Below are 13,220 nucleotides of genomic sequence, written 5' to 3'. Positions count from 1 at the left end.
TTTAGCGTGTCACTTTTAAAATAAAATTACATTTTAAGCCGTCAACATTGCAGCGTTTGAAAAACCTTCCGCCGTTTGTGCTTAACAATTTAGTGAGTGGCTTCTCACAAATGTGGCAAGTCATGAAGATAAAGGTGCAGGAAACAAACGTGGGTTTGGTGTAGAATGCAAAAGTAGTCGCTGTGGTTTTATCAAAAACAAATTTATTTGTTTGTGTGAACTTTGCAGCACTTCCTTTTGTATACTGAGACCAAAAATAGATAGCATTCTTCTTTTTTTTTCCTGTAAAGCAGCTATGCTTGTTTCATCGTTTTTTTTTTTTTCTCCCCTCCCTTGTTGCGTGTGTTGTTTTATCACACCTTCAGATTCAGTCACAGCACATTCCTCTGTCTACTGAACTCCCAGAAACAAGAATGTTCCCGTTTTAGGTGGAAACTGCCACGTTAAGTTCCGCCCCAACTTAACAATGAACTTTTTTTTCTCCCGCTAAAACGCGCTGTTTTAGTTCTCTGTCACTGGCACACTGGTGTGTTTGTCCTCTCTGTGGATCAGGTTTTCCTGAGCGTGTGCAGTGCACTCATTTGACATTGTGTGTGTCTCAGAGCAAATGATGTGACCTGCAGCCACTAGACAGAGAGGAGCAGCAGGAGCACACAGAGCACAATGCCTTGCTGTCGACAAGCCTGCAAGTAGGTGTGCAACACACGAGTACACCAACACTCACACCAATATTGGTTTCAACCACTTAACTCGTGTGTGCTTACAGTTGATTGTGCACAGACTCACATTTCCGCAGCAACATATTGGCAAACATATTCTTTACATTGTCGTATATAATCAAAATCCTGATGTCGTCACTTCCATCCTTATTTGATAAATTAAGAAAAATAAAATATAATAAATAAATATCTTTTCACAGGGGATTCATAGCCGCAGGGTCTAAAAATGCAAATCCCACATGCAGGAAGACTTATTGTCATCGCGTCCTCTTTCAGACCCAAAAAGAATGTGTTTTTTAATCAAAGGATATGACACACTGAAATAGTTGAAAGTGTTAAAAATGATAAAAAAAATGTTTTTATTTTTGAACAGGTAGATAACCTGACCAGAGTGACATTTTAACAGGCACCTGTGATTCATTCTACCGCATGTAAAGTCCAAAAGAGGAAAAGTCTGTCAGGCAGAGCAAATGTTTTAATGGTAGCCAGGGATCGATGTTGTCAGCACGAGCATCCTGTCTGATAATACGCTTTTTTGGGTTAATGTCACGTCCTTTTTTTTTTTTTGTTCAAGGAGAGAGAAAAAAGAGAAAAAAAGAGCAAAGGCAGGAGAGGGAGGGGGAGAAAGTAGAATTTAGGAAACACACACACACACAAAAAAAACATTGACTAACACTCACAAGGCGCCCATATCTGAAAAACAAATTTGTAACATAACCTTGGAAATCAATTAAGAAGTCCCCAGGAGCTTGAGAAAAATGAAAAGAAAGGTCTCTCGTCTTTTTTTTTCTTCACCCGCTTCCTACATGCCTTTTCTCTCCTCCACTTAACAGGTACTCAGATCTGCCCATCAGGACACTGCCTCGTGTAGGAGGCTTTGTCAGCGGGAGCTTTATTTAATTTTTTCAACGGCAGAGGGCCTTATATGCTGTCAAAATGTCTTAGGAGTCTTATTAAAGAAATGCCACAGCTCATTTCCTTGTAATGCAATTCATATGCTGGTGAAAGGGGGCATGTCTAAAGATCTAAACAGCTTTGCTTTTTAGGCTTCACATTAGGGGTTATCTGTGAGGGCTTGTCATTGATTGACATTATCTGGCCTGACAGGGCCTCATATCAAGGTTAACCTCATGGACAAAAGTGCCACCCGCATGGACACACAAACACACTCCATCACCCACACCCGTAGTCAAATAAGACACGCACTCCTCAACTTCCTCTTTACAGGGGGGGGGTGCTCTGAACTGTACGTGAGCCTGCGTTGTCTGTGTGTGTGTAAGCCAGGTGGAGATTTCCAGACTTAATTGATAACTAATGGAGCGGTGTGTGCTGAGTTTACCCCGGAGGATTGACACCGTGTGTTTATGTGTGTTTGTGTCCTGTGAAAAGATAGAGGGGGGGGGGAAGCGACGGTAAGAGGATGAAGATGACTTACTCAGCAGTGCAACTACAGATTGTGGTTGACTAAATACAGTTCTGCCCCAGGGATAATGACACGGAGTGACACAGACCGAGCTGGGGGCTCCTGAACTCGTAGGCGACCGGGGGCCTTTCAAAATAAAAGTGTGCAGCCAATTTCTCGTAAAAAAAAAAAAACATGCTCGCACACGTACCTTTCCTTCTCCCTCTCAAGAAGCCACGAATGCAAAGAGAAATCCCAGGGACCAAAATACAACTGAAGCAGTTAATCTGCCCAGATATTAGCTCAAGGGCCCTTTAGAGGTGCAGCGCTGAGCCCCCTTCTCCACTATACTACTGCCACACAGAACTCCAACCACGAGGGAGGGACACAGAGGTCGTCTGCTCATTTAACCATGGCAGTTGGCTTATCCGATTGCACTACAAGTGTTGGGAAAAAAATAAAAAAATCAGAGCACAATTTGAGAGCTGAGCCTGTCTCAGTCCATGGTCGTGCGATGTTTTTGTTTTTCTCTCATCCCATGACACAAACACTTAAGTCTTCATCTGGTGCCAGCTGTGAGTCCAGATTTGATGTACATTTTTAACAAGTTAGCCGCGTGTCCCGTGAATTACCCTAAGCAGCAAACTGAATCAAATTTGGCTGTTTTGGTATGTGGCTGTCAGATTGGTTCTTGTCACTCATGTCGGATCGTGTTTTTTTTTTTGTTTTTTTTTTCCCTTAGACCATTTTAGGTTGCTTGTCCCCTGCTGTGGAAAATACCATAATTACCCTGTTTGTGATGAAGGCAAAGGGCGTATCTGTCCTTAGATTTTTAACTTTCCTGTCTGACTGCCCTCAAGTTCAACGTCTTTCCTCTTCCGTCTGCACTTGAAATATACATTGTTTTCTTCAGCCATTGTCCTGTGCCGTCAGTGTGTGTGCGTTTCTGAGGCCGTTAGTGTCAGCCTTTGTCCTGCAGCGTCTTGTTTGTGTTTTGCAGCAGCGTGAGGGGAGCGTGGCACTTGGCTGAGGGCTTGTGTTTGATAACAGCCCCGTGGATGAAGCTGAAGTGCAATAGTCCAAACGGGTCCTTCAAGGTCGGCACCCCAGAAAGACAGCACACAATGTGCAAGGTCATATTCTAGACTAAAAGCAATAAGTGCTTTATTGATAGAAAAAAACAACAAGCAGGCAGATGTGCAACCAACTGATTAATAATAAAATAGATTTGTGTGTGAGAGAGAGAGACAGACGGGGGAAGGTTGGGGGAAGAGGGAGAGAGAGAGAAGACAGCCACCTCCTGACTGTATGACCATGTTTCTGTGTACTGTAGATTTGTGCACGGCGTGCTTTGCAGCAAAAAAATTGTTTTATCCTGAAGTGGAACCTGAATTATTCCATTAAATATCCACTGGTTAAAAAAGAACAAAATGTGACAGATCTGTGCTGGTGGCAGTTTCCTCTTCTCTTGGTGCCTGAATCATTTCCTATCATCACTACAGTCGATACAGTGATCTGTAAAGTACAGAGTGAAAGTATTCTGTTGAAAAAGAAGATCACAAGCTACTGACTTCTCCTGTTTTGACAGTTATCCGAGTATCATATATATCTCATTATCTTTTATGACGGGGACAACAGTCACTGTAGGTTCCTTTTTTTCCATTGAGTCATTTAATGAACAATGTGCCTTTTGTACTGCACCTACAGTGTTATTATCTTTTTATGAAAATAAGCAGAGAGTATTGGCTTGTCGTCATCTTTTATGTGCCTTTATCATTCTTTCTCTTGTGCTCTCTCTCTATCTCTTTTTTTTCTTTCCTTCTTGTCCCCGACCTGGCAAACCTGCCAAGTGAGTAGAGCTCCAAAGTGGATCAGTCAGTGGCAGATTTAGATTTGAGGTGGGGAAAGCTAAGTCCCAGCCCCAGCCAAAACTGTCTTGTCAGGAAGACGCTGAGGGACAGGAGGGCTGGGAGATTTTCCATATGCTCTACCACTCCTTTCCACAGTGTAACCCCCCCATCCTTGTTGCTCCTTGGTAATGTTACCCCCCTTTACAGCTCCTTTTTCTAAACTCCTTCTCTACAAAAACTTGTCCTCAGATGTGCCCACCCCCAAACCCACATCTATCAACTAGTTGGCAATGGCATTGTTTTTAATCATCAGAACCTCAAAATTATTATTATCGCGTCTGATGCGGCAATTAAAACTTCAGGTCAGAGGCACAACGAGCGGTGATCAGCAGCCGAGCTGAGAAGTTTTAATTAGACGATCAGAACCATTAATGCACAAAAAAAAGGTGTGCGCTGGGAAATTAACGGGAACGTCTTAATCAGGGTTAGCGACTCCGAAGAGGAGTCAAGTGAACAGAGAGCAAAAAACAAATCATTTCCGCACCACTGGGACAAAACTCAATTAAATATGCATGCGGAAAAATGGAAATTTCTCAGCATCAGCTGCACCGACTGTTAGGAAACTGTGGCAAAATCTCACGGCGGGGTCGGCGACCTGCTTATTGTTATTCTTGTGTAATAAAAATGAGAGAGGGGCCAGATGCTGGGGTCTGGGTGTCGTGGCGTAGTTGTCCATCAGTGGCTTTCTGCTTGACTTCCTTGCGGCTGCCGCAACCTCTCTACCATGGCAGAGAGAGAGAGAGAGAGAGAGAGACAGAGAGGGACAGAGAAAAAAAGAGGAAAACATTTACAAAATTTACAAAAATAAAAACAGGGTAATTCTGAAGTGTGGCTGTGCATGTTTGCCTGTGTGGCTCAATGATTTCCCCGAAACATGCACGCGCACTTTCTCTCTCTCTCGTTCTCAAACACACACACACATGCAAACACACACACACACACACACAAACATCTCCCCTGGGAGCCACAGACACAAAAGGTTCACTGAGCTATACACAGGGAGCTGCAGCCTTGTCGATTAATCTGCCAAAGGTTCATAAAGTTATAACTACGTTTTTTTTTGTTTTTTTTTAAGAGCTAAAGAAACTCTAGCTCTGCATATTGTAAAATAATCCTGAGCTGAGCAGACATCTCCCAGACCCTGTTTGTATTAATTAAGTTCTGATATTGCGGGGGGGGGGGGGTTGGGTTGTCCCTGTGTCAGTCATGTTGAAACTCAGCAGGAATCTACAACAAACCCCGTTCCCTATGTTTGATTAGGTGAAGAGATAAGCTCCAGTTTAAACAAGTAATATCTACCTCTCTTATAGAGGGACCCTCCTGTGTGCTCGCGCCACACAAAACTGACTACTCTGCAGGGGGTGGGTGTGTTTATGGTGCAGCGCTGCACCTTGAATGAACAATAAAGTCAGGTTATTTAATTCTCTGTATGTCGTATGTGTGATTTTACATCCTCCATGCATAAGAGGGAACACACAATCGCTTTGCACATAATCTGCCTCGTCTTGTATGTCAGAGAAGAGGTAAAGCCGTGGTCCTGCCGGGGCGCAACTGTTGTTAACTCCCTCAATCCTTATCCGTAGCTGCCGTGATTATAGTCTGAGCACGTTCGCACAAATAATGCACTTCCAACAGCGTTATTAGGATTTGAAACACCACTTGATTGGGCGTGATATCATTCTGGCACACAAACAGAGAGTCTGCATCAAAAACCAACAAGACCCTGTGGGGTTTAGAGCTATGGGGTATGAGTGTGTTTCTCAGCGTGTGAGGCAAGACTCAAACATCCAGCGCTGACAAGAAACAGGTTCCCAAAAGGCAGAGATGATGCACTTATTTCTGACTGAAGATGAAAAAGAATCTTTCCTGGTCCAAATGCATTCAAAAATAGTTTCTTGACTTTTTCCTCAGGTTTTGGCCTTATACAGACAGCACACGGCGCTGCTCCTCGGCCCTGCACAATTTCCAATAAAAATAGTGTCACAGTTAACGTAAGCAGTTGGAAAAATTAGTTTCAGCTGTTGTGTTCAAATTCAAACCTGCCTGTCTTTTTTTTTTTCTTTTTTTTTCCTACCCCCATTGCTTACTGAGGTGTCTCCTCCTTGACAATTAGCACACCAGGCTAAAACTGAAGTGTAAATAAAGTCCAGTGCATGTGACAGTGTTGTTTTTCTTTCTGATATTCATTAATAAGGCAGAATGCTTAGTGGACTCTCAGAGAGGTGGGGGAGTTGGTCCCAGAGGGAAAAGTTGTTCTTTCATGTAGGTCCCCACAGATTTTATCTCATTGTACGCTATCATGCACACAAACGATTTGAGGTAAACAGCTTAGTGTTACCATAGCAATCCCTATTGAAAGCAGTGGCAAAAAAGCTGCCGAGGACAGAAACCATAGCATAAATAATAGTTTAGACAGCTTCCATAAACCATTGAGCCATAGCATGTTCCTCCTCGGGGGGAAAACTCATAATATTAAATTTGTTTTAAAGTACACCTAACCTTTAAAAAGAAAACACTAAATATGTGCTCACGACGTTCTATTAATTCAGCTTGAGGTCAGAACAGTAGCACTCAGCCCTCTGCTCACGCTCCCTATTGTTAACAGAAATTTATACATAAATAGGCACTAATGGAAAGAAACAACTGTGTAGGGGTCATTTCCTACAAGGGGCTTGAGATTGCAGAGGAGAGGAAATCAGTAGTTAAAGCATGAAATAGTGAACACAGTAAACAGAAACAAAATACCTCCACTGCGACACAAAAAAAAAAATCTCGAAAAATTTATGGCTCCCACTTCCTAATAGTTTTTCCAGCTGATTCTTTTTTTTTTTTTTTTTTTTCAAAATTGCTGTCTTCTCAAAGGTGACCCTTTCACCCCTGCCTGCAATTGTCTAACACTAAATTGTACAGTAATGTGCCACTGATATATGGCCCTCTCAAAACTACATAATTCCTGGAGTCATTGTTTCAGAGAGGAAGCCCGCAATGTAAATGCAGTAACTGAGAAAGCATGTGTGGGGATGCAGGGCGGGGGGGGGGGGGGTGCATTGTCTGGCATTGGGGTGATCTGTAAACTCCTTCAAATTGTATATCCTCTAATGATTCCACGGCTTTGCAAAAGAAAATGAAAACAGGATTTTATGTTGCACCAGTATGATTTACATAATGCTGGCAATGGCTCACACATGATTGTGCTTGGCTTTATGGCTGAGGGAAAATGAAGAGGCTCGTTCTCATTGTTGTAGAAAGTGAATTGAATCTTTAAGATAGAACTTTGTTCCCTTCGATATCACACATTTTTCTCGGCTGAAATGGTGTGTCCGTATAGCTCACTATATAGTGCACTATCTTACTCACAGTGCAGATCCAGTGCAACTTCACACGAGAATAAATATCTTTTCTGCCTTGAACAGTTTCCACAGATCCTTAGCTGATAAAGCTTCGACTCAATTGAGGAAAAGAAAAAAAAGTTAACAACCATTTTTTTTTGATATCGTAAATACTGTGCTACTCACAGTCACCTTCCTCCCACAACCTGATAAAGATATGGCCTTGATTTTGAGTCTGGAAAATGCTGTTGGAACATGAACTTTGGTGGCTCAGGAAATCAAGTGAAAGGTAACAGAGTGCAGTTTCTGCCCTAAAAAGGCAGCTCTGGATATGGAATGCCACAGGCAGCTGTTCCTGTCTCATCAGAGGACATGTTATAAAGATAGCCCCACTTGGGTTGAAATAATGCCACCCATTCCTGCCCTGAAGCACACTCTATCATGCTCTATTGTTCAGAGAGGCCCAGTGGGAAAAAATGACGAGCCCTCTGTTGTGCGTCTTGTTCGGTAAAAATATGTAAAACACAGGAAAGACAGACACTTTACCTGCGTTACTCTCTTGAGCCAAAGGGCTCATACACACTATGGATTATTTTCCTGTTAATAAAGTGAAAACGGCAACCTACGGAAACAGTTATTGAGTCTAATTGTATCGAGTAGCCCATGAGAAGACGGTCCAAAAAGGCCAAAAGTGCTCAACACTTTCTCTCCACATTCTGACAGCTTTAATGCTGAGCAGCCCCCCACTCAGTGGCAAGACCGTAGCCTCTTGAGGTGAAAGTGAAGATAACATTTCACAGTGTCTCTATAGCGCTGTCATGTGAAGGATTATGTTAGCTGTGTATTTGCTGCTTGTAGTACCGTAGGGGGTCTGATACCTATCTGCCTGTGGTTTCAGCTGCCTGTGTTTTTTCATCTTTTTTTTTTTCCACCGCCGTGTTAAACTCTGCACTGACCGTAGAGGCGTGACGTAGAAAGATATGTAGAGTATCGCGGCGTGTCCTTTTAGTCTTGTGCTGTTATTGTTAAGTGCTTTTGGATGCTATTAATAGCAACAGCCACTGTTGTTCTGTGTCACTTTGTCTTTTTCCACTCTGATGTTTTAAATCGATACAAGATACTGACGTGGAAAAGTAGTTTTGAATTAGTTTCATTGCTGGCCTTCATTGTAATCACATTATATTGGAGATAAAACTGCAAACTGTAATGGAAGCTCCACTTGTGAGTGTATTTGACTAACGTTTTTTTTTTTATATGTTTTTGTTTCTCAGCTGAAAGGAGTTTATGCACTGAAACGACCTCAGGAAAACCCAAGATGGCCGCCAAAAGGAAAGGTGGCCTAAAACTTAACGCTATCTGTGCCAAGCTGAGCCGCCAGGTTGTGTTCGACGTCAGCTCCCAGAATGCAGAGGGAGACCAGAGTGTAGCGGAAAACAGCGAGCGTGGCAGCTCCAACTACGACGACAACGAGACCAACTTCCCCGAGAGCCTGAATCTAAGCCAGAGTCTAGAGGAGGACCAGAAGAGACGCGAGGCCATCGAGAAGTGGGTCAACGGCGAGTACGGCGAAGAGCCGCCGACTCCCGACGACGAACACGAGCATGAACTCAAAGTCAGCAATGACGAAGATGGCCCTCCGGAGGGCGTGTACATGGTACAGCCCAAAGGCTGCAGCGATGACGAAGACAACGCGCGCGAGGCCGAGCCTGCGGCGGCGGGGTCTCAGGATGGCAGTTACCATGACGACAAAGAGGCCGAAGACAGGCCTTCAAAAGAGGAGACCTTCGTACCACCAAGTGAGGCCCAGAGTCGCCAACCACCTTTCTCCTCCCCAGGTACGACATTACACATCACATATAAAGAATTTCTAAACCAACACCACCTTTGCACTTTAAAACAGCCCAACCCATAGTATTAAGAGGCAATGCCTTTGATTAAGTGTGGGTGATACACTCTCGAGTTAAATTGAATGATATTATTACCCTAAAGATAGAGAAAAGAAATCAGTAACTTTTCAGTGTATGGTTAACTGTACAAAGAAATGTATAAATGGAGTTAGGCTTCCAACATAAGGACATTTATGTATTCTCCCAGCAGCTGTGGGCCAACAGCACATGGCAGGGCCAGGCTAAGCTTCACATTACACTCAGGATTACATATTGAGTCTTTGATTTTTCTCTAAGCTCACTTAACTTAACCACTGCTACGAGGTCCTCTGTTACACAGAGTTAGTGTCTGCCTTTGAGCTGTTTCTTCTTCTTCTTCTTCTTTGTTTTTTCCTATAAATGTCACACATGCAGAAAATGGGAAGTTGTATTTCAGCATAAACCCATACCAAGCTTAAGCATGTTAGTTTTCTCACAATCAACGGTCTCTGTGTATTTTGTGAGCCGACGTGAACTTATATGTAATAAAGTTCATAATCTGCTCTTGTAAATGACTCATATTAACTCGAGACGTGATGTTCTCTTGGCATAATTCACTGATTATCAAAATAGATAAAGCTGGAAGATACTTCCAACAATCATCTGAAGTCGCGAGAATATGCATAAACAGCAAAAACAATCTTTTAAGAAAGCGCCCTTTTATAGTTATAGACTTTGTGACCCTTGAAACTAGACACATACGCACTACACAAGAGATTGGCCTTTGTGTAGCAGAAGTTAAAACAGAGCTGTAAAAAAGGAGAAAAAAACATAGCTCGGTTATATGAATAGATAAACCCTTTTTTTTTTCACAGCCGAGCAGAGAGAGAGAGAGAGAGAAAAAAAAAACAGCAAATTGCAGGCGAGACCGGTTGTTGTGGTACAAAAACAAGTTTTGTTTCATGCTTGCTCACATCAGTTTTTTTTGCGCTTTCATCTAGGTTTAGGTATCTACCTCAGAGTCATGCACACATGTTCCTTTTGTCTTCATTTCTTCTCGTTTTTTTTACCAACTGTACAGCAGCAGCTCTGGCCACATAGAATTGAGGGCAGGGGCTTCTGAGAAAAAAGAAGCAGGTTTCTTAAAAAGGTTTTTTTTTTTAAAAAAGAAAAAAAAAAACGACTGTGGTTTTAATTAGTCATTTTGTGTCTATTTCATGGCCGTAAAAAAAAAATAAAGCCTGTCAGTAAATATATATATTACTGTATCAGGCCTGCACCTTCCTCTCCACTGCACTCCTTTACTTCACATCTCACAACAAAGCTGGAGAGCTTGAAGACTGCGGGGAGAGAGCACGCTGCATAAGTTGCAAATCTTGTCTTTAGTGTGCCTGCGTTTTTCTTTTTTTTTTGTTCTTTCAGAGTTGCTCTTTGTTGATTGTAACTAGGGCATCTATATTGCCATGTTTCTACTCTGCTCACAATTAAAACATTTTCCCCTCTCTCTCTCTCTCTCTCACCACTGTCTTTCAAAGGCTGATGCGGAGTGCACATAATTATGCATATAAACATAGTGGCTTAATTATCTCTCACAACATCAGTGACAATGTAATTAACAAACATTGCAAGATCAATGAGAGAAACTGCGACCTTCAAAACATTTAACTCCTCACATCGAGGCATCGTGCGGATTTCCTATCAGTGCGAAACCCCAGAATACTTTTCCCAGATAATTTAGATGTTGCATTAGAGCCCTCCGTAAGCCAGTCAACGCAAAAGCCAATGAATAAAAAACAAATGAAAGCAATGACAGAGATGCTCGTAGCGATGGATCAAACAGTGCCTGACCATGACTTCCATTTGCAATTCTGGGTTCACTGTAAAAAGGTTATTGCTCATTTTCAAGCGGTTTCAAAGCACTCTCTGTTTACGGCCTGTTAATTAACTAACTAAACACCAAGAAGTTTGAAATCTGAAGAACAGGGTGCCATTTATGAGGATACAGCTTTCCCATTTGAACAACAAAACACATAAAACTAATTCACAAATAGGGGTACAAATTGCTTTGTAAAAACTCAATTTCTACAATATTAAAAATCCCACTATTCAAAAACCTTCCCTAACTGAACTCCCCCTGAAAACATTTCTTACCCAAATTCTCTACATTGTGCTTGTGTGGCTCAAAGCTGATGCCCCTTAGAGGCTTTTCAAACTCTAGATTAGTCCATATATAGCGACTTGCACGCACCTTTATCATCAGTGACACCTCTGCCTCTAGAGAAGCTGTGCCATGCCGATGGCCATGTTTGGTCAGCCTAAAGGAGATATAATTCCCATCTGTTATCATATCTGTGGAGGAAAATGTGGCCTAATTGCCTCAAATGTAGACAAGGCAGGTCTGTGTCATGTGCTGGATTTTGCTTGCCTGAAGTGTCAAGATTAGGAACCACTTATTTGTAGATTTTTTTTTTTTTTCAGCAGTGGCCGCAGAGAAAGCACAGAAGTAAATGTCAGACATGTTAGGAAACAGGAAAGAAAGCAATGAGAATAAAAGGAAAAAAATATATATATATTTATTTGCTTATTTATTACCCATAATTCCCGGCTTGGAGTCACATGAGGAGAAAATTAATTTACATGGTTTGTAAGTCATAGATTTTTTTTGATTTTTTTAAGTGAAATCATTTGTCTCTCACTGATAGCACGTCACATGAAGGAATAAAGAGAATCGAATCATTTTCTAATTCTCCAATCAAAGAGAACGTGAGAAAAGGAAGTCACTGCTCCCAGGAAACAACACCAGTCCCTCTGTAATAAATAGCAATTCACTCTAAAACTGAAATTGTAGATTTTCATATTTAATGAATTCATTTTCATTCACTTAATTTAATGTGACATTTTTATATCGGGGATGGGAGCGATTTCTTGTTTTAATTTGGAAATTTAAGAAGTTCAATTTCGCTTTTCCCTTTTTAGTCGTAATTCCTCATTCGGTAAAGTGTGATTCTGACTCACTACTGGTGTGAGCAGGTCGGCCCTAACTTTAGAGCTATATGATATACTGTGACCTGAGATGCTCCTATAAATACAGTAGCAGTAAAATCCAAGCAAGCACTAAAATTAACAAATCAAATGAGAGGAATGTCAAACTAGATGATTTGTGAAGTGAAGATGTATTTTATAAACTCTTATCAGAGGGGAAACTGAATTGCGTTGGACCCTGCGGTAAATACATGTTCACGTACATATTATATGTCAAGTTGTGGTTTCAGTACATGTAAAAACGGTAGATTTGATAAAATAGTCTGTGCCAATCAGGCAGGTTTTTCCCTCTCAAATATCAATTTCCCTTCAAATTTTCATGCCCTTTCGATCCAGCAGATACTCTTTCATACTGATCCACTTGTGTTGAGGAGCAACCCCATTGCAGTGAGTGGAAATTTGGGGATTATTTTACATGCTGGGCCGGAGATGTGAAAAGCAGGACACGGCGACTGATTTAGCAATAACTGAGAAATCTGAGACAAGAGCAGAAATATTTGTGTATTAATTACCTGCGTGGTAGGTGATATTACCTCAAGCCAGCTCGTGTGTGTGCTTTGGTCACGGAAGAAGCCACAAGACATTTTCTTTTAAATGTTTGAACTTTGATTCTGTCACTGTGCCAGTGACGAGCTAACGTGGCCAAAGGTTTAAAATGAATATTATCTCTCATCTGTCCTCATTTGTGTCATATCTGTTTTTTTAGTTTCCTGTTTAACAGTTGGTTGTTTAAGAGTTGGATCAGCAAACTGTGTTTGGAGAAAAGCTGTTTCATGGTCCTTCCTGTCTCTCTTTTTTTTTTCTTTGCTTCTCTCTCTCACATAGCCCTTTTTCTTTGCCTTTTATCCCATGATCTTCTTTTTTTTTATGCAGAGCTTTGTCCCTCCACTGCTTTCAGTGCAAATCATTTTTCCCTTTTCCCACTCTCTGACCCTTTGCACTAACCTGGATGA

General features: G+C 41.7%; 1 protein-coding gene across 5 annotated transcripts in view; it reads left to right on the top strand.

Moving 5' to 3' along the window:
• Nucleotides 1-13,220, top strand: part of casz1 (castor zinc finger 1) — a 132,274-nt gene that overhangs the window by 92,271 nt on the left and 26,783 nt on the right. For all 5 annotated transcript variants that reach the window (XM_083895364.1, XM_083895363.1, XM_083895361.1 and 2 more), the window contains one exon: nucleotides 8,632-9,195. In XM_083895364.1, coding sequence (XP_083751490.1) covers nucleotides 8,676-9,195 — 520 coding nt within the window. In that variant the 5' untranslated portion in view covers nucleotides 8,632-8,675. The remainder of the gene's footprint in view (nucleotides 1-8,631; nucleotides 9,196-13,220) is intronic.

This window comes from Microchirus variegatus (assembly GCF_963457635.1).
Source record: "Microchirus variegatus genome assembly, chromosome: 9".
Classification (NCBI taxonomy): domain Eukaryota; kingdom Metazoa; phylum Chordata; class Actinopteri; order Pleuronectiformes; family Soleidae; genus Microchirus; species Microchirus variegatus.
Note: the sequence above shows the minus strand (reverse complement) of the source record. Positions and strands in the feature narration are given on the sequence as shown.